Here is a 22,688-nt window from a genome sequence, read left to right as displayed (position 1 = left end):
CGAACTAAAAATCCCAACCCCTTACTCAATCAGTTTTAGACACTCCCGTCATTTTCCTTTCTCCAACTAAAACTCACTCTCACTCTCTCTCATAACTAACGAGGACGGCGACGGATCTTCGTCTTCTCTGCGACGGTGACGGCTCTACGTCTGCTCTGCGACGGTGACGGCATATCTTTCTTCGATCCTTACTGTATGTTTCCCCCTTTTGCAACCCTAATTTTTCCCGATTTTCATTGTTCAACTGCAGTTGTGATTATTTTTCCCTTTTTCATTATTATAATAATGTTAAATTTTTATTTTCACAAGCTATTAGTTGGTACAACTGTTCAATCCTTTATTCTTTGTGCATTTGTTGATACAATTTTACTTCCGATTATTTTTCGAAATCGATTATCCGGAACCTAGGTAGTGAAAGCCTGAGTTTATCTTGTCAAGCTACATAGAATCCTTTATGTTGTCGTATACACTCATTCGTTATGCTAGATACACCCTATTAACTTGTATATTTACTCAGATTTCATCTCATTCTCTGTATTTTTGTCTTGGGGTACGTAGATACAGTTTGAAATGCTTTTAGAAACACACCTTTAGCTGGCTATATACACTTTACTTTGTCATTGTTAGACATTGTTTACAATGTTGATTTTTGCCTTACTTTTCTTTTTCATTTGTTTTTTGTATTCCTGTCTGTTGTGAGAAAATATTGGCCACCATGGACAATGTATTTTACCTTTGACTCAATGAACCAAAACCAAAAGCGTCGTCTATATACAAACCCCGCAATTTATTTGCTCACCCTAGATACAATCCTTCACATAGGTATATACACTCAATTCTCAAGCTAGATACACCCCTGTTAACTTTTGTTTGGGTTGCTAGATACAGTTTGAAATGCTTCTAGAAACACACATTTAGGTGGCTATATACACTTTTTAGTCCATTTTTTATATTCGTCGCTTACACACATTTTCGTAATATTTTGTGTCACTAATAGTTCTATTTTCAGTTGTTTCATATCCAAGTATGGCAACTTGGTGCAATGGTTGTGTTGTCAATCTTCTTGATGAGGATCAACAATGATCGTTTCGTGCCCTTTATGTCGGTGAGAAACAATCGGCTATGGGTTTGTTTTTCTCCGTTAAAGGACGTTATAGTGACTGGCCGTCACTATCAAGCATATGATTCTGTGTTTAATAATCAAGATCTTATGCATAAAATCTTCTCTAAAATGGATCTTCATGAAGATAAAGCACATATGGCGCTCGTATGTCAAAATTGGGCTCAATCTGTTTTCGATACACCCAAGTGCACTGGTGTTAGCATGGCTTATTGGCTTTTTGTAGACATAAATGATGTGAATGGTGTTCGCATTATTCGTAGGGGTCCTAGAATAGTCTTCCAAACATGCAAATGTTTCTTAACGGAGGATATGATTGCCAAATTCTTAGTGCATTTTCAGCAAGCAAAAAATCCATCTTAGAGTACTCATCTTACTGTTCTTGATGATGTTGCACGCGCCAAAGTGAATGAGTCGTTGCATGCTTTAGCTGCTTCTAGTGAGGAACGAGATAGAGCCATTGGCATTCTTTGCGGACTTACTAGTCACTCGTGACAACATATCCTTTCTTGATTTACCTTTGATGTTGTATATATAGCTCATGTGTTCCCACTTTTTGTAATTAGGGTTTTGCATGTTTAGGTTTTAATGTGGCCCTTTAGGTAGTCAGTTGTCTACTTGTTTATTAATTATAATCGATGTCATCAACCTTCTTAGTTTAACATTTTGGATAATATTAAATTTAATGTAATCCCTGTACTTTATTTTCAATATGGAATGGTTCACTTTTTCTATGAACTTGTTATGTATTTTCAAATGCAATGTTCTTTACTTATGAGTTTCATTGACTTTTACATCTGTTATACTTCCTTCTGTTGTTACAATTTTATTTTGTTACATTTTTTATGATACCCTGCCCCCTACTTTTCTTTTTGTATTCTGCCGCTCTTAATTGTTTACATTTTGTTGATGTTGCTAGACACACACCTTCACCTAGCTAGATACACTTTCTCCCCTCTCTATTACTAACGAGTTCTGCTTTAGTTAATAACTAGGTACACAATCTTAAATCATTGCATACACTGCTTGTTTTAGATCTGCGGATACACACCCATAAGATAAAGTTGGCTAGATAACCTTTCTCTATTGATTTGTTTTAAGATACATACACTTTTTGAAGTCACTAGTTACACATCTTCTGGCTGCTACATACACTGTTTTGCCAGCTAGATAGACTTACCTTAGTTCTGAGATACATGACTTTTGGCAGTTACATACACTTTTCTAAACTTCTAGACACACATATTTAATTAGCTACATACACTGTTTGAATGTGCTAGCTACACACCCACAAGATAACGCAATATAATCTGGAGATAGATGATAAACTTGGCTAGATAGCTTTTACTCTGTTTATTTTTTTCAAGATATATATCTTGTTTTGAGCGCTAGTTACACAACTTTGGGCATTTACATACACTGTTTTTGATCTGATAGATATAGACCTTGAAGACAAAGTTGGCTAGATATCCTTTACCCTGTTGATCTGTTTTAAGATACATACACTTTGTTGAGTCACTAGTTACACATCTTCAGCCTGCTACATACACTGTTCTTAGTTATGAGATACACGACTTTTGGCAGTTACATACACTTATCTAAACTGCTAGACACACATATTTGATCAGCTACATACATTGTCTTAATGTGCTAGACACACATATTTATCTTTTACCTTGTTTTATCTGTTTGGAGGTATATACACTTTGTTTTGAGCCGCTAGTTACACATCTTAGGAAGCTACATATAAGGTAAAGAAAGTAGTTGTCGGGTTCACGACTTTGGGCATTCCCATACACTTTCCTACAACACTAATCTCTTGTTTTACATATACAAAAATGATGGATTTAACGATCAGCAATCATGGTGCGAGTACAAGCAAAGAACAAGCTATTGCGAGGCAAAACTATGTAAGAAAACCAAGTAAAAGGAAGAGAAATGATGATGATGGTGGTGGACATTGTTTTCTACGTACTCGTATGTCTCCTAAAATGCTGATGTCATTTATCAACAGTGGTTTAAGTGAGAAACAAGTATCTGATATTAAAGACATGGGATTTGGTGGCCTTCTCACTCTCAAGACAGATATGGTGCCGGGGGCTCTTGGTCATTGGCTTGTTACCCGTTTTAATTCTGCGTCTTGCTCTTATATGAAAGGTCAGTTTCATATAACAGATGAAGATATTCATTTGACAACCGGTATTCCAATCAGTGGAAATGAAGTTCAAATAGCTTCCTTAAATGATAAAGATAAGGATTTTCTTGAGTTGAAGAGTAGTTGGATGAAACAATTTGATAAAGAAGCGGGCACAGTGGAGACTAAGGACATCCTTAGTCTGCTTATCACGCAAAAGGAGGGCGGGGATCAGTTTAAAAGAAACTTCATTGTATTTGTTGTTTCTACTTTTCTTATGGGTGTAAAGGGGACCCTTGCAAGTCTTCGAGTCCTGAAATGTCTTAAGGATGTTTCATCTGTTCAAATGTTAAACTGGAGTGGGTTTACCAGAAAACAGTTTATTGAAAGTGTTGACTCGTGGAGAAGTTCGAAGAATGATTGGTTTGGAGGTCCCATCATGGTTTTTGTCTTTTGTTATTTAGATAGGGTGTCCTACAAGTTTTTCTCAGTTCCTCGTGTCTTCCCCACGCTAGCAAATTGGACAAAAGTTAAAATTTCAGAGAGGCTTAAGATTGAGATGCAAGATGGGTTTGGAACAGGAGCTGTTCTTCCTCGGATTGTCAAGGGTGTAGTTAAGGAGATAAGTTTCATTGTTCCATCAGCGAGTTCTGAGTATTCTAATCAAAGCAAAAACAGAGTCCGGTGATGAATCAAGGCTTCCTCAAAGGCTGGTCGACCGATACTAAGCGAGAGAAATGCTATCAAGGTTCTGCGCAGAACCGCAACTATTCTTGCAGATTCTTATGCAATGTTCACAAATTCTTTGGAAGCAGCCAAAGTTGTTCACCCTGACTCTAAACTTTTACAACATCTAGCTTTAATGGATGAAGCTCTTGGTGCATGCTGTCCTTCATCACAACCAACAGATGACACTGAAAAAGATAAAGAAAAGGAAGCAGTTTCTAATGAAGATGAACATGACAGTCAGAAATCTAATCCATGGTCTAAGCTAAATGGCAAGTCATTTGAATCTGAAGATGAGTTGTGGGCATTTGTTGTAAAATTAGAAAGTGCCTTGGGAAAATGACCGGTTAATGTTCAAAGTAATGTTAACAAGAAAGCGAAATCTACTATCGGTTTCTGCCAGTCACAAGAGGAGTTGTGTGAACCGTTGAATATTGATAAAACAGCTAAAGCTTCAACTTTGTTCCGTCGATCACCAAGGTTTACACACCAGTCCCCTTCATGTAAACTTCAAAGTTCAGAACCACATCAAGTTGTTGAGAAAAAGTTACACGAGGATGGTTTACACATTGCAGACGAACATATGGAGAGTAATGTTCTGAAGAAATCAAAATCAGTTAACCTTTTCGATTCCAAGACTCCAGCTCCAGACTTGCCAAAGTCAACTTCTCCTATCCTTCTGGACTCTCAGTCACAAAAGGACTTGTTTGAACATTGAATTTTGAGAAAAGAGCGAAGCTTCAACCTCAATCCGTCGATCACCAAGGTTTACACACCACTCCCCATCAGCTTTTACACCACCTTCATTCAAACTACTAAGCTCAGAATCAGAAGAAGATGTTAAAAATATGTGTGATGGTTTACACGTTGTAGATGAAAACGTTGTAAAGAAAGCAAAATCTGCTAACCTTGTGGATTCCATCATGGTGCGTCGAAGAAAGCGTAACTGTTCCATCCGAAAAATTGTCTAAGTCAACTTCTCCTATCCTTGTGGAATCCGAGTCACAAAAGGAGGAGTCTGAACCGTTGAATGTTGAGAAAACAGCACAAGCGGGAACCTCATTTCGTCGATCGCCAAGGCTTATACACGACTCCCTACCAGTGTTTACTCCTCCTGTGTGTCCATCACCTGATCCCTTGACCCCAACTGAATTCCCACTAGTTATTAGCTCAGAATCACAAGAAGATGTTTTGCAAAAGATCGTTGATGATGCTTTAAATATAAATGTAAATGTGGAGCCACTTGAAGTACCACTTTTTTCTTTGCCCCCAGATGAACCAACAAGGGCTAAGAGGGTTAGAGTTCAGACATGAGCTTTTCGATCTCCTTTTCTTCAAAGAAGTATCAGACTTGACGGCAAGGTGAATAAAAATGAGAGAGAAGCACTGGACTATGTATTTTCAGAATTTTCTGATGACAGGTTTGTACGGTACTTCAAATTTATTGCTAGATACATTCCAAACAATTCTTCATTTCATATTTATAGTTAGGTAGATACAGTCATTACTTTTCTTAATTTATTTTCTCATTTAATTTTGATTGAACAATTATGTATGCAGTGAGATCCTGTTCAAAATTGGTACAGACATTTCAGTTACTCGAGCAAATTTGAAGATGCTAGTATCAGGTGATATAGTGCCTAAACAAGTGATACATGCCTGGTGTTGCGTTTTGAATAAATGTGAAACAATTAGAGCGCATACTTCACCTTCTAGGTTGTATCTCCCATTGTCTAGTGAAGTAAGTTCTCAAATTGATGACAATTTTACGGGGGCATCTTTGGTAAGTATTTACATTTGCTAACCTTCTTGTATGGTTTTCTAATATAGACATTTTTTAAGAACAAATATTATACATTTGCAGATCTTTGTACCTATAGTTTCTGAGAAGCCATTTGCAATGTGTTTCAACTTCCTAACAAAGAAGTTGGAAATCTTACATTTGATGAGGCTAGAGATGGTAAATTTTGCACCAAGTATTGAGCCTACGGTATCCACATTTCAGCCTACTTGTTTTGTTGATGCTATCATACGATATTAATATTAGTTGCATTTTTGAGAAATGTTTGAATTTATATGTCCTATGCAGAAAGACTTTGTTATTAAATGCTTGCTCAAGAAAATGTCGTCTATAGTGGCTGTCCATGACACGAAGCCAGAGGAGATTATTCTGAGGTCAAATCTTGGTAATGGAAGTGATTCAGGAATTTACCTCATGCGGTTGTTGGAGAAATACAAAGGAGAGAGAAGGACTTGTGTGTTGGGACTCTAAGATGTAAGCTGCTTTACAATGTTTTTTTCCCTATTTATTTACTTGTATGTATATGAGTAGTATAAATCAATGTTCCTTGTTTTGTAGAACAACCAAGTTAAGGTTTTTGGTACAAGGGCATGCTATGAGTTGTTGTCTTTTGCTGGTAATCAAGACTTCCAAAATCTAAGAAAGAATCCCAGAGGTGCCACCAAGGATACCCGTCAATGTCAGTTGTTAGACACAGAAATATTGGCTCGGGTAATCAATGCCCGCAAGGATGACAAGTAATTTCTAAACTTTTATTACATATTTGTTTGATTTTTGTTTTAGAAGTTGTGCTAATTGTATTGGTTTGTAGGTATTTGGATGAAATTATCGTGGCCCTTTGAATGGATGAATGTCTGTAGAAAAGCAATGAAAAGTTTGCAAAATCGTCAATGGATAAGGGATACGGTTAGTATATAAATATTTTTCATTTAATCGACCAGATAGGTGATCAAAATTTTGTAACAATATTTACATTTGTAGGTGATTGACATGTTTGGTGTGATGTGTACATATAATCGACCGGATATTATTCGTACTTGCCTTCAACGGTGAGGGTATGTATCTAAGTAGTACATTTTGAATTTACTTTTTACTTTTCCCTTTTTTACTCCATTTTTGTGAGGAATAATATGTCATCTCAACTATGTTCCAAAAGAAAAAACAGATGTCATATATTTGTTAGTATAGTTTATTAACTTATTTTTTTAATTTGTCAGTATGCTAAGCCACAATTAAAGGTTAACGAGGTAAACTTTGTTTGGTGCCCTCATCTTAAGATGCACTACACGCCAAAAGATGGAGCTACTATTGAGAAGGTAAAGTTACTAATGTCCAAACTGTGATAATATATGCATAAAATACTAATTACCATGCATATCCTAGTTACTTACCTATGTAAATCATTTTGCTTTTATGTAGGTTTTTTTCACAATCGGCAAAGATGGTAACCATTGGTTAGCTTGTGTGTCTGATCTCAAGGAGGAGAAGAACTACATTTTGGACCCTCTCAGGAAATATAAGAAAAATGATAAGAAAGCTGTGGAGGAATATAATACTTATGTGGAGGATATTGTATGGTCGCCATTTTTTATTTTAATTCAGTCTAGAAGTCACAATCTAAGATATTCATACAAGTATTTTTGTTGATTGTTTGTTGTTCACAGATAGTCAATGTTGCAAATCAGATACCGAGCACCAATGGTTACAAGCGCATCAAGGCCATCAGTTTGTTTCCTACTGAAATGAAGGATGTCCCTCAGCAACCAAACATGTTAGTTTGTGATATATTTTTGTGTTATTTTTTGCTTAATGTTAATTATTTTAATATCATTTTCAATATCATATGTTGCTTGAATAGTTTTTGATCATGAGTATATGTCATGAAGTTTCGGAAGGTGCAATGTTCAATACAGATTTGTGGACGGACAAGAAACATTACAAAGTGAGTTTAATGGACTTGATAATTCATATATGTTTTATCTTAAATTTTCTGCCATTTTATCTTAAAATTCTGTCATTTCTGTCCTATGTTTTAAGAGATTCGACCAGCTTTACATTACCTGTTGTAGACGGACTGTAATGATACCCTAAATGCACCCATGCTAAACCGTTATGTGGGAAATGCACCCTGTCTTTTAGAAAAGCACATTAGCGTACATACACTCAGGGAAGAATTATGGGAACAACTTGAATATCCCTAGTCCAGTCTACAGAATCACTAACAATGAAGACTGCTTGCACCCTGGTGGAGGATATGTACTTCTTTCGGGCTGCCATTTTATCTTAATTTTTTCGCCTTTTTTGTTTTGTTTTGCAGACTTGATTGCTTATCGTCGACAAATTATGTTGCGGTGATAAAATGGGAGAAAAACACTTCTCGGGTATCCTTTTTCTGTATTTTTATATGTTTGATTTGTCATCATAGGAGTCGTTCGAGTTGGTTTTTTTTTTAATTGCTAGATACACTCCTTCAGGTTGCTACATACACTTTTTTAAATGGCAGATACACTTTTTAAACTAAAAAAAAAATCAAAAACTTGAACAAGGGGTAGTTTAGTCATATTAGGTGCAGTAGCAGAATTAGGATTTCGTAGTCAATATTTTTTCATTTTTCAGAGAGATGATCTCCCATGATAGTCTCTCGTTTTGCGTTATGCTGCTTGTAAGTTATAAGTCTTAATTCCGTTAGTCTCGAAAGACGTATCACGTTTGAATTATTGTGTCGGAATCTTGTAATTAATTTAATGGTCAAATCGAAAGGAAGAAACAGTAGGAAGGAAAAGACTAAAACTTCAATCATGAGGTGATGAGAAAAAGAGGGAAGAGTGTGAACCTTGCGGTTTTCTGAGATGCCTACTGTCAGCCAGCAATTGCGATTACGTTTTTTGAGTTGTAATCTTTATGTTTTTCAGGTTGGCTACATTATGTTTTTTGAACCGCTAGATACACTCGTTAATATGGCTGCATACACTATAGTCTGTCACTACATACACCTTACACTTCCATAATGTTGCTTTAAAATAATTCAACCTCATGTCATTCTTTTTTTAATCTCCAGGCGATTTTTCACAATGGTTGATGATGAAGATTATTGGATTATTTCTTTTAATCAAGCCTCATTTCAAAGGATTCGGCATCAGTTCAAATTTTTATTTTTCTTGCAAGAGTGGTTATACTTTGAAGAGGTTGATTAAGTCGGGGTGACTTTTGTCTAGTATTTCACATTTTTTAGTTTCCTTGTGCTGTTTGTATCTTTTCAAAGGAAATAACTTGGAACATCTGTGGTCAACTAGATACACTTCTTTAGACTGCTAGCTACACTTGTTCGTACTGCTAGATACACTCCTTCATTATTTTTAGAAAAGGATGTTCGATACAAACGCCATCTTTGTAGGAGAATTCAGAACTTTTTGTCCATTTTTCCATCTAAGAATATGAAAAATTTAAGACTAAATTTATATAAAAGAGATGATGTGTTTTGATGATGTGTTTTCCTAGTTTATATAAACAAGTATACAATGACGCATTGTGACCATACATTTTTTCGGACTGGTAGTTACATTCCACGAGTCCATAATAAAGAAAAAAAATGATTTGGTTGGAGTAATTTGATGTTCAAGAGTTCATTGTGACCATACACTTTTCCGGCTAATTGAAATTCTGTTATTAGTATTAAATTATCATACTTGACATTTTTGATCAAGTATGATAATTTAATTACAGATAAACAAATAAAGGATAATGCTTACTATAATGCTTGACACTTAATAACAAATAAACAACACAAAAATTGAAGAAATTTGAAATGTAGTACTCCGTAATAGTTTTGCATAACATGCGACAAACAAAGGATAATTACTTATTACAGATCAAAATGTGGATTGTAGCCCATATTTGAAGTTATAAAATATAACCAACATTATAAAAAGTGCAGTACAAATTAATAATCCGGAAAGTAATTGCGGATTTCAAAACGAATATCACTGAAAACATCATTATCTCCTTCAACCCAATCCACCGGGTCGTTTTCCCATGCAAGCGGAACTGTCCTGAACTCAAAGGAAGGCCCCTGAGCATACAAATATGCCACCAGTTCCAAATCATCTCTATTAGCAACCCATAAATATGGTCCTGACGGAGGTTTAACGTTTTCAAACCACCACCTCGAAGCTTCATTATTAGTAAAAGCGCGCTCCAGTTTGCGTGCTTGACGGAAGCATTCGCGCTCATCTCCCGCTCCAAACTCAATCATTGCATGTCCCTTGAATGACCCATTTGAAGAAATAGCCGGGTGGATAGCTTGAACTAAATTTAATCTAGCACCCCGAATAACTTCTACTAATCTGTCAAGATCATATGAGAGAGTTTCCTTTCCAAACCCATCTCTTGTGCTTGGCAAATTATAAAGAATACACATCACAGGTTTGACGTACGATATTTCGGAATGGCGTCCGAAACTTTCTATTTTATCATAGGATGCATCAGATTCATAGGATGCATCAGATTCATAGGATGCATCAGATTCATAGGATGCATCAGACTCATAGGATGCATCAGACATAATTATGGGATGATTGAGTATGCAGTTATGGAAAGATATTTGGTGTAGTTTCAGTATAAGATTAAGTTTGAAGTTTTTTGAAACAAACACATGAAAACCTATTTATATTGAAATAATTAAAGCAGATGCAATGCATCCGATGAATCTGATGCATAGAAACGTTTGGTGCATTATATGAATCTGATGCACAGAAATAATCTGATTCATAGGATGAATGTTTGGTGTGAACGAATTAAGTTTGAATTTTTTTGAACGAATGAATGTTTTTTTGAACGAATGAATGTTGTTTTATAAAGGTCAACCAAAAAGAATCCAAAAAGAAATAAACACACTCCGTACTATTTGTAGATATCAGAAGTTTGAGGATAAAGATGGAAGTAGTTTCATATTGTGCACACTTTCTTTTCACAAATTCTTACTTAAGACGGGCACTATCCGTCTTAAGTTGTAGACGGATACCATTTTGTGAGACAAAATGCGCAAATAAAGGATAGTGGGAGGCACATGGGGGTGCCCCCACTTGTCCCCCATATTCGTTTTGTGAGTGTAACTACCCGCCTTAAGATTCGACCCGTCTTAAGCAAGACCTACTCCTTTTTAAAATAAAGAACTTAATCTTCAATTTGTATTTATATTTTATTTTTAATTATGTGTGTCACACCTCGACTTGAACAGTAAACGTGAGACATTAGACAACGAAATAACACTTCGCAACTTGGGCAATTTCTAATATCATGATGCGTTAATTAAACATACTTCTTAGAAGTCTTTACTTAAATTTTGGCTTTTTCAATTTTTCGGAATCCTTTTTTTTTTTTTTTCGCTAGTTTCACTTGTTCGATTGGCTACATACACTTTGTTTGCCTCCTAGTTACACTCCTTCCCAGCCTACAAACACTCTAGTCGGGCCACCACCCCTATTTGAATACAATGTATACACTAACCCCCTCTATACTCCGTCAATCCATAGTCGTATAAAAACAAAAAAAACAAGCTGCGTAAAAACGTACATAAAAAAAAAAAAGTTGGAAGTTAATACAAAACCAATTTTTCCAAAAACTACATAAACCAAAAACCCATTGAAATCGGTTTTTTAAGTGAGTACATAACATTACAAAACATAACAGACTTTTTTGAGTGACATCTACAAATGCCACATATACCACAAACCCACTGAATTCAGTTTCAAGGGAGTCGACTCGGGCAATTTCTACTATCATGGTTACTCATTTCACCGCAAGCACGACATTTTCTCAGAGGCTTTGCATTTTCCAAGACTGCCTTTTCCTTGTTTGATGTTATCCTCTTTCCCGATCCCTTATTCTTGCACTTCTCTGGTGGTAAAACAAGAATTTCGGTTGGAATTTTTGACCCAAGAAGCATCTCAATCTCGGCTTTCTTATCTTTTGACTTTCCGACTTAATTGAAATAATTAACTTTTCATTGAAACTCCGGAGCAATTGAAATAGCGCATCAGAATGTTCCTCACTATCCTCAACAAGTGAGACTGCACTAAATACCTCCGACCATAATTCACTTATATTGTTTCGCGACTTTCGATTGACACACAATCGCCTAGTACAGCTTTTTCCAACAACAAGTAGAAAGAGGGTGGGAAGTTGCAGATTTGCTCCATCTGAGTGCTAAATACTCTTTAGATATATGATCAAACCCCCTATCTTTCAACACCCATAAAATGTGCCTACAGAGTATCCCAATTCTTTCAAACATCTTACAAGAACAAGAGAACTTATTATCACTTAAATCAACTTTGTATTCCTTGTCTTTCTCACGATCAATTATTGAAATATTATCATTCGCACCACTTGCATTTGGTGATGGTAAATGGCCACAAGTATAACATGCTGCTTGGACTTCTACTTGGAAAATATAAAATATAATGATTGTGTAAAACACAGAAGCTTGCTTTTCTAAAAGGAGAGGGGTTGTCAATTTTGGATAACAATTCTTATCATCAGCCATTACCTTAGAATATTTCCATCTCTCGAGCATCCATTCTTTGTTTGGAAACGCATCCAAAACTCGACAAGTGTGACATGTGGGTTGGTGAAGTTTCCAAAGAAGCTATTTTCGGACTCGATCTTGATGTTGTGCGCAAAATCCCACCCAAATATGTGTCTCTAATGTAAGCATGAATCCAAAGAGCACGGTGCTTAAACATTTTCTTCAACCACTTGTTATCACAAAGCTCATATGAGGAAATTATCGAATTCCATTTCGATTCAAAATCTTCTGGAGTGATTTCTACATCCCAAACAACTGAGTTAATTTCCTGCAAAAAAGTTGTGTCTTGGGAAATCGATGGACCAACCTTGTCAGGCAACTTCTTCATTATATGCCACATACACAATCGGTGGCGTGTTTTGTCACCAAACACACCCTTAACAGCTTTTTTGATGCCTCTACATTGATCAGTTATTATAGTAATAGGATAGCGATCACCCATAGCCGTTACAAAATTTTGAAACAACCACGAAAATAATTCTGCATTTTCGTTTCGTATCAAACCCGCTGCAAAAGTAATGCAACCCTTATGGTTATCAACACCCGTGAAAGGGACAAACACCATTTTATATTGGTTGAAGTTATAAGTGGCATCCACAGAAACAGCATCACCAAAAAGGGCATAATTTTTAATTGATATTGGATCTGCCCAGAAAAGCTTAGTTATTCTGCTTTGATCGTCCACATCAAAGTCAAAATAGAAAGATGGAGACATAGCTTTTTTCTGCATGAAGTTCTCTATTAACATCTGGGCATCATATTCTTTGATGTATTTCTTTACATCCCTTGAAAATTTTTTGAAATCTTGTAAAGAAGCACCCACATTTTTGTATCCCTTCACATACTGTTTGAACATCCTAAATGTTTGCACAGGACCATGGTTTACATGAGCATTATCCATTATCATTTTTTTGTGAACCAAGTTTAAATCCCTACATGGTTTCAAATGTATCATAGTTGTTGGCGTATTCATAGCATGGGAGTGAACCTCAACAAAATAATAAATCTCGTATTCACCCGTTTGAATTCTTCTAAAACTAACCTTAGCCTGACAACCAATTCGCGTAAGGGTCCTCTTTCTTTTTGTACCCTTGTGATTACTTTTTCCTTGTTTATTACACACGCACCACTTGTGTGTAACTATCCCGTCAACTAATTTTGTTGAGTCTAATCTAGTAAGGAACCCACAAACCTTGGCATATTCCTCATAAAAATGTATGCCTTCTTCCAAAGTTGCAAATTTCATCCACAATGCTGGTTTTAATTCTGCTGAGCATCTTGGCAATCCCACTATTTGATTATCGAAATCAACTTCTGGGGTGGCTACAACATCAAAAAAAAAAAAGGAAATGATTTTAATTTTATCTGTTACCACCTACACAAGCTTCTTAGACAATACATTACTTAATTAGAAGCTACAATTTAATACCTGGTACATTAGTGACAAGCAATTGGTTTTCTTTTGAATTACTTGAAGACGCTTGCACATTAGTAACTTCTACAATGTCTGCACAGAAAATCAAAGAAAACAACTTAATTCTGGAATCAAACATAATCCGAAAATCCTAGGTAGTGGAACACATAATTTTAATTTGTCAAGTTACATACAATCGTCTACGTAGTTATATACACTCATTTGTGAAGCTATATACACTTTGCTACCTTTTGTTTATTGCACTATTTTCATCCCATTCCCTCTATGCTATCTAAGGGTAGCTAGATACAGTTTTAAGTCCTTCTACAAACACACCTTCAGGTGGCTGTATACACATTTTAGACCATAATTGATAGTCGTTGCTTACAAACAGAAAGCCAGGTACCTGAAATCTACTACGACAGTTTATCCAAACAGAATCTCTAAATCCAAACAGGTCCTTAATATCTAAGTCGATCAAAGTAATACTCCCTGCAAATTTACAATCATACATTTTTTAATATTGACAGAAACACACCCTCAGCTACCTAGATACACACAGCCAATGAAAGCAACTTATTTTTGGGTCACAATTAGCAGCAATAATAAAATAATGGATCACGATAATTCCCTTCTTCAAATTATATGTAAACAACAAGATTTGAAGACACATTCATACATCTACATACATACACATCTTTAACTTGCTGGATATAAAGAACATGCAACAGTAGTTACCTATGACTTCTGCCATTACCGAATCTTCTTCTTCAATTATTACCATCTGAAATAAAAATTCGTTCTTGTTAGATTATTACCCAAATTAGATGGTTTTATCATCAAAGAAACTCTAATTTTTCGATCACAATAATTTTAATCAACTAATGAACCAACAAATCTAGAATCAAAACCACAAAATACCATCTTAAACCAAAAAACTAATCAAGTTAAATTTTTAAGCAAACCCTAAGTTTTTAAATTGGATTTGTTTCAAAATCTTAATTAAAACTTACCTTGAATTTGTATTCCGAGGTGCAATAATGGAGTTTGATTGATGCGCAACAATGGTGTCGGAAAGAGAAACGAAGAAATCAAGATGAGAATTTGTTATCGCATTAATGGAATTTGAAAGAGGAACGAAGAACTGAGAATTTCGTCTGTTATATAGGGGGGTCAGTTCGTACGGTTCGCACCGAACTTTAGTTCGTACCTGACCCCGACCCTATATATATATATATATATATATATATATATATATATATATATATAGAGAGAGAGAGAGAGAGAGAGAGAGAGAGAGAGAGAGAAAGGATCAACTAAGGCCACTTATATATTTGAGTCCATAAGTCCTTCTAAGGGCCATTGGATCAAGGCAATGGAAGGCTAGGATTTGATGTCAATATGTGGCTAAAAATTAATCCCTCCACCTTTTTCTCTAATTAACTCATCAATTCAATAAACCAACCTCACTAATCATTTATCATTTCATTATCACAACTCCTCCTCCTCTCTCTACATCTCACTTTTCTCTCCTCTCTAAAAAAATCCCAAAATCCCAAAAAATCAAAACCCAAATAAATAACCCACTCCTCTCATGTTCATTCACCACCACCCACCACCACCCCACCCGACACCAACTCACCACCCACCATCGCCGCCACCCCACCGCCGCCACCTGTTTTTTTTTTTTCACCTCGGTTTTTTCGGTTTTTTTTTCGTTTGGTGTTTATTTTTATGTTTTGAGTTGTTTTTTCCATTCTTTTTTTTTTTTGTCTTTTATTTTCTTTTATTTTGTTACTTCTCATTTTTTATTCATTTTCTCAAATCTCTTCTTGTTATACTTTTTTTTTAAGATTTCGGGTTTTAAATCTCGTTTTTTTATTGAAGTTTTTTTATTGTACTTTTTTGACTTATTGGTTTTTTTAATATCATCTTCTTATGTGTTGTTTCAAATTTGAATTTATAGTTCTAAAGTTATACAAATTTGGACAAAAGTTATACAAAAAATGACTAAAGTTATACAAATAAGGATTAAAGTTATACAAAAATGAACCAAAGTTATACAAAAATGGACCAAAGTTATACAAAAATGGACCAAAGTTATACAAAAATGGACTAAAGTTATACAAAAATGAACCAAAGTTATACAAAAATAGACCAAAGTTATACAAAAAAAGACTAAAGTTATACAAAAATTGGACTAAAGTTATACAAATATGGATTAAAGTTATACAAATATGGACTAAAGTTATACAAAAATGAACCAAAGTTATACAAAAATTGGACTAAAGTTATACCAAATTTTTGTATAACTTTAGTTCATTTTTGTATAACTTTGGTTCATTTTTGTATAACTCGGGTTCATTTTTGTATAACTTTAGTCCAATTTTTTGTATAACTTTAGTCCAATTTTTGTATAACTTTAGTCTTTTTTTGTATAACTTTGGTCTATTTTTGTATAACTTTGGTTCATTTTTGTTTAATTTAGTCCATTTTTGTATAACTTTGGTTCATTTTTGTATAACTTTGGTTCATTTTTGTATAACTTTAGTCCAATTTTTTGTATAACTTTAGTCCAATTTTTGTATAACTTTAGTCTTTTTTTGTATAACTTTAGTCTTTTTTTGTTTAACTTTAGCCCATTGTTGTATGACTTTAGTCCAATTTTTGTATAACTTTAGTCTTTTTTTGTATAACTTTGGTCTATTTTTGTATAACTTTGGTTCATTTTTGTATAACTTTGGTTCATTTTTGTATAACTTTAGTCCAATTTTTTGTATAACTTTAGTCCAATTTTTGTATAACTTTGGTCTATTTTTGTATAACTTTGGTCTATTTTTGTTTAACTTTAGTCCATTTTTGTATAACTTTAGTCCATATTTGTATATCTTTAATCCATTTTTGTATAACTTTAGTCCATTTTTGTATAACTTTGGTCCATTTTTGTATAACTTTGGTTCATTTTTGTATAACTTTAAGTCCAAATAACTCTAGTCCATAAAGTGACATTATTTAGTCCAAAATTGTGCATCTTTAGTCCAAAAATGAAGAGAAATGAGAAGAATAAGAGATTTAATATTTTAAGCGTATAACTTTAGTCCAAAATTGTATAACTTTAGTCCAAAATTGTATAACTTTAGTCCAAAATTGTATAACTTTAATGCACGCAGTGTATAACTTTAATAGACAAGATGTATAACTTTAATGCACCCAGTGTATAAATTTAATATTTTAAGTGTATAACTTTAGTCGTAAATAGTATAACTTTTATAAAAACCAAATAAATATGAAAAATCGTAATTAATCAACAAATATTAAATCTGAAAAAAAATTAAATAATAACAAAAACCAAAAAAACTCATAATAACAAAAACAAAAACCAAATAATAATTATAAAACCAAATAACCAAATAACAATAACAATAACAATAACAAAAAACCAAATAACAATAATAAAACCAAATAACCAAATACCAAATAACAATAATAAAATCATGATTCATCAAAAAAAAATTAACAATGAAATACAATACAATAACAATAATTTGACAAATTTATATACCGTGTGTATAACTTTAATGCATGCAGTGTATAACTTCAATAGACAAGATGTATAACTTTAGTCCAAATTTTGTCTAACTTCAATTTGTACAATGTATAACTTTAGACATTAACAGTATAACTCTATTTTGATTATTGTATAACTTTAGCCCAAAATATGAAACTTCAAAAAAAAATTAATTTCCTATATAGATCTGAAAATTAAAAAGAAGAAAAACCGTAAAACTAACCAAAACTAGATCTACAATAAAAAAAAAACCAAATAACAATGACAAAAACCAAATAACAATAATAAAAAAACCAAATAACAATAACAATAACAAAAAACCAAATAAAAATAATAAAACCAAATACCAAATAACAATAATAAAAAAACAATAAACAAAACAAAAACAATTAAAATTCACAAAAACCCACTGATTGAAAACACAACAAATAGAGAAAAAAACAAAAAAAAAGGAGGTGATGAGGAGAGGCGGAGGGAGACGGAGGGAGACGAAAAAGGGAGAGCAGGGCAGTGAGGGGATCTGGCGGCGGTGGTTCGCAGTGGAGGCGGGAGGTAAGGTGTGAGGAGGTGGAGGTCGAAATTGTGGCGGTTGTCGGCTGAAAAAAAAAAGAAAAAAGGAGAGGAAGGAGAAGAGGCCGGTTACAGGGGGCGAGTGAGGAGAGGAGGGTGGTTGCGGTGGAGGGAAGAGGGAGGCGGGTGGTTTTTGTCGTGGAGTTGTTGCGGTGGAGGGAGGAAGGAGGCGGGTGGTGGAGAGGAGGGTGGTCGGGGAGATCTAGCGATAGGCGGGTTTGGTGGTGGCGACAGGCAGTGAGGGGATCTGGCGACGGGCGGGTTTTGTGGTGGCGAGGGGAAGGCCGGTTGTAGGGTGGTTCGTGGTGGTGGAAGGGTGGTGTTGTCGTTGTTGTTTTGTTTTGTTTTGGTGCGTGGCAATGGTGGCGGTGCGTGGCAATGGTGGCGGTGGGAGTGGTTGTTGAAGGTGGGTGATTTTGTGGTGGGATAATGAGAGGAGAGGATTTTTTTTTGGTTTTTTTTTTGGTTGGTAATTCTAGAGAGAAATGAGATATAGAGAGAGAGTAGGTGGGTGGGATAATGAGAGGAGGTTAGGATAATTTGAGTGTTTAAGGGAGTTTGAGTGATTAAGGAAGATAATTAGCTGAGATGAAATTGTAGCCTTTCATTTAGATACAATCTCATCCCTCCATCCCTTCCATCCAAGGGTTCTTATAAGGACTTAGGGCTTTATATGGTATCAAGGCCTTATAAGAACCCTTCTCTCTCTCTCTCTCTCTCTCTCTCTCTCTCTCTCTCTCTATATATATATATATATATATATATATATATATATATATATATATATATATATATATATATATATATATATTGTTCCAAATTTATTTCTTTTCTTTCTTTTATTTCAATAATGTACTTCATTTTAAATAAATTACAAGTTGTGATATGTATATAATTTTAATTGTGTATTTTGTTTACTTTGTATGCAGTTCATGCTTGAAGCCTCAACGACATACTCGAATATCCGGGACATTTGGGCTACCTATGCATTGCGGTTTAAGGCGATAATATTTGATGATAACGTTAAAAGTATTTGGATAGCTTGGGTTATGATGTGTGGATGGTGTTTGTGTTAAACGATTGATTGTCGAAAGTTAGTATTTTGCGGTCTGAAACTTATTTCATTTTGTTTCGCTTCCCTTACATTAAAAGTGGAATTTGTTGGATTTTCTGAAATGTAACACGATATATTTGAGATATACGTCTATTATCGTATAGGGTATGAATGAAATGATATATTTTTTTAGAAAATGTAGTTGTGAAAGAGCACAAATTTGTGCGAACCGTGCTGTATATTTTCAAAAATTTTGCGCTAAATTAATTTCATAGTATTGTAAAGATGACAGCTCCTTAATGAACTCTGAAGATGGTAAGTACAAATTTGGAGTGCCATGTTAGGGAAACAAGATGGTTCAAACTCCTAACCATCCTCTTAGATAATAAAAAGAAGACAGTTCCAATTCACAACCGTCCTCTTATTACTTACAAAAGATGACGGTTTGACTTTTCGCCAACTGTGCTTTTAGGCAACGAGGACGGGTTATTTTAGAACGGTTCCTTTAAGCGTTAATGACGGTTTTTAACCGTTCTCTTTAATAGTTTTTGTAGTAGTGACCACAGATATTTTAAAACACAATGTTAGCTTTAATAATACAAATGTTCATCTATGTCATGCTACTATGATAAATCTACAAGATTATGAAAATGAATGTAAATAACAACAATACACAATACCTCATGGCTCCACCTCCCGTCAGTGGTACCAGGCCTAAGAGCGACTCTGAACCCCTGCCAGACGTCGTGTCTCAACAACACGAGTCCCTCCAAACTTAAGTCCTTAATGCGCACATCCCTATTGGAGTGGGAGACTTCAAGAGGCGACTTAAACGTAAGACGGTCACCCAACTGTCTTACGCCTCCTCAACAACCATGTACCACAACCAAGGCTAAATACCAAAATGTTCTAATTCAATATATCCAACAATGTGAGAATAGCCATACTTACGCAAATTCATCATTAACTCACCCTTTGTACCAATGCCTCATGTACATGTTATAATTCAATATATCCAACAATGTGAGACTAGCCATACTTACGTAAATTTCCACAAGTATGAATATTGCCAAACAATAACAAACCATCAAACCCTAATAGCCATTACTCATGTTATAATGCATCTACAATGATACTAATGTCAAACAATGCACAAATAAACATTCGTATCACCAAAACTAAGTAGGGAAACCATACCTCTTGCTAGTCTTCCAGAAACATCAAGCTAGGGACTAGAAGTGCTCCTCAATGAAGTCTCCAACTACATAATCCCTAGCTAACTATTACTACAACATACTACAACAATAACAATACTAATTAACCTCTAATTACCCCATTTAATTAGTCATAACTCTAATTAATCCCTTAATACAAGTACTTAGTAATAATTAGGGTTTACTAGGATTAAAGAACAATAATAAAGATGAACATAAACTTACAAGTGTCAAAGGTTGAACAAAAGCAAGAATTTGAGAGTGAATCTTCAAAGGAATTACTTAGATTTTGCGGATAAGGAGTAATATGGGTGGTTGGAAGTTCACAGAGGGTTTAGTGATAAGGTGAGAAGCGATTTTAGGGAAGGAAATCTTAAAAATGAGGCCTAAAGAGATAAGGTTAGTAAAACAAGCTTTCACGCGTTTTTAGTGACAACGACAGGTCACTCGGTCCGCTCACTCGGTCGAGTAACGCCACACTCGGTCGAGTGAACTCTTCACTCGATCAAGTGACAAATTCTAGAAGTCTGCATAACAACTGGAGGACCTACTCGGTCAAGTAGAGTCCTACTCGGTCAAGTAAGGCTCTAAAACATGGGGTGTTACACCATTCAAGCAGAATTAATTGAAGGGATCAACACATGCTACCTCGAAAATAGTTGATAATTTACACACGACACAACACGGTCAACTCATGCTAATTATTATAGTAAGAAGTTGATTCTGGACCTGGCGTGGCATGCCCACATGGTCTGGTTGAGCTTGGGCTGTGAGAGCCTTGGCAAGAGACTACTTGTGATTCGAGATTGAGACAATGACAGTGTGAATGTGGTTTGGGTAGTGAGCCTCGGGTGTGATGTCCCATTCTTTTATCGCTTATGTTTATTATATTTATCGCATATGTAGGTGTTAGTAGAGTCTTTCACATGTTAGTCTTATTTATATATAAGTTCACATAGGTTGACTTATGTGTTTGTGTATGCTGTGTGCTAACATTTCCTTCATGGAAACAGTTGACAAGTAGGTTAGTCAATGAAGTGTGCTGAATGCTGGATGGAAGTGGGACAATGATTACAACCGTGTCTAGAGATCACCTAGTTATTCAAACATTTATTATTCTTATATTACATTTATTACTTTTTCGCTGCTAGTTGTGTATTATTATTATTCTAAACAGTTGGCTATGATGTAATAAAATCGTTATCACATTTTATTTAGTTCAACTTAATTTATATAAAGTACCTTTTGGCTTGTTTTGTCTTTTATACTTACTACCTCGGGCTACGGAGATGATAACACCTTCTTTTACTTGGAAACTAGTTTTAATCCCGTGAAAAAAATGCACGGGTTGCTTTTTTGATTTCAATATATACGAAATATGTTAACTAATACGAATATAAGAAGACGTAATGTTCTCAACTGATAATTAAATGATACATATATAGTGGTAGCATAGTCTTTAAATGTTTTAAACTCGTGGGTAAACTTCACAAAATTGACCAGATCCAAATAACCCGACCTAAATGTTTATTGGTGCAAGCCGATTATTATCCATGTGTAAGTCGATAATAGTTGACCAAAAAATTCCCCAACCAGACCCGAGGCTAGCAAACCCGAAATTAACCCGACCCGAATTGGCCCAACCCAAACGGGTTGACCTGTTTGACAGGCCTACTCGGGGGGATATAACTGCATAAGATTGAAGATTTGATTACTTGATAAGCCTTGAAAAGTAATCTACATACGTGAACGGGATTAAATATTTAATAACTTGACTAATGAATTAAATTTTATGTTATTAAAATTCAATCAAATAAAAGTGTTAAGTTTATAATAAAATGGGTAAATTAATATTTTATACCTTACATAATACCATTTTTCAAATCTTATACCTAACATAATTTTTTTTTTAAACTTATACCAGAAATGCCCAAATCTTATATACTTAATACCAAATTACAACTCCGGTGAAAAAAACGAACGGATTCCAACAAATTCAAATTTTACTCACTAAATGTAATATTTGTTTCCAAGTTTACCCTCCTTCTAATTTATACAACACACTACACACTCCCTATAATCTTCATTTAGTCTTCTTCCGCCTTTCTTCCTTTTTTTTTCCCAGATTCCATAAAATTGAAGTATTAAATCCTCTTGATTTCATGAACTCCAACTACAAGGTGCTGCACAAAGATCCACCAACCTTTCTCACCCCTGTAATTAACGCCAACAACATCCAATTTTCCTAAATGAAGAATCAAACCAATAGCATTTATGAATCCTAGTTTTCATTAAAGACATCAATTTGTAATACCTTGAAAAATATTGAATTCCTCATCAATTTGAAGGAGTTTTATGTCGTTTCTAGGTCGCCATCCTTCCTCCTTAGCTTTCTTAGTAGATATCTTGCAAAATAAAGAACACACAAATTCAATAAATATTAAAACTTACACAAATTGTAGGGATTAAGGAAGAAACTATGTGAAAAAAAATCCAGCATT

The 22,688-nt window shown here is 34.7% G+C and overlaps 2 protein-coding genes across 2 annotated transcripts; both read right to left on the bottom strand.

The window, feature by feature from the left end:
• Positions 1-11,917: 11,917 nt before the first annotated feature.
• On the bottom strand, positions 11,918-12,325 carry LOC141628484 (protein FAR-RED IMPAIRED RESPONSE 1-like). Its single transcript, XM_074441622.1, has one exon. It carries the CDS (start codon positions 12,323-12,325, stop codon positions 11,918-11,920), a length of 408 nt encoding a protein of 135 aa, XP_074297723.1.
• Positions 12,326-12,329: 4 nt separating this feature from the next.
• LOC141628482 (protein FAR1-RELATED SEQUENCE 5-like) lies at positions 12,330-14,570 on the bottom strand. The gene is made up of 3 exons (XM_074441621.1): positions 14,520-14,570; positions 13,797-13,874; positions 12,330-13,690 (listed from the first exon to the last, which is right to left on the bottom strand). Exons 1-3 carry the CDS (start codon positions 14,563-14,565, stop codon positions 12,330-12,332), a joined length of 1,485 nt encoding a protein of 494 aa, XP_074297722.1. The 5' UTR covers positions 14,566-14,570.
• Between the last annotated feature and the right edge of the window lie 8,118 nt (positions 14,571-22,688).

The sequence above is a fragment of the Silene latifolia genome, chromosome Y, assembly GCF_048544455.1.
Source record: "Silene latifolia isolate original U9 population chromosome Y, ASM4854445v1, whole genome shotgun sequence".
NCBI lineage: Eukaryota > Viridiplantae > Streptophyta > Magnoliopsida > Caryophyllales > Caryophyllaceae > Silene > Silene latifolia.
The sequence above is the reverse complement of the archived record's forward strand: the minus strand, read 5'-3'. Positions and strand labels throughout refer to the sequence as shown.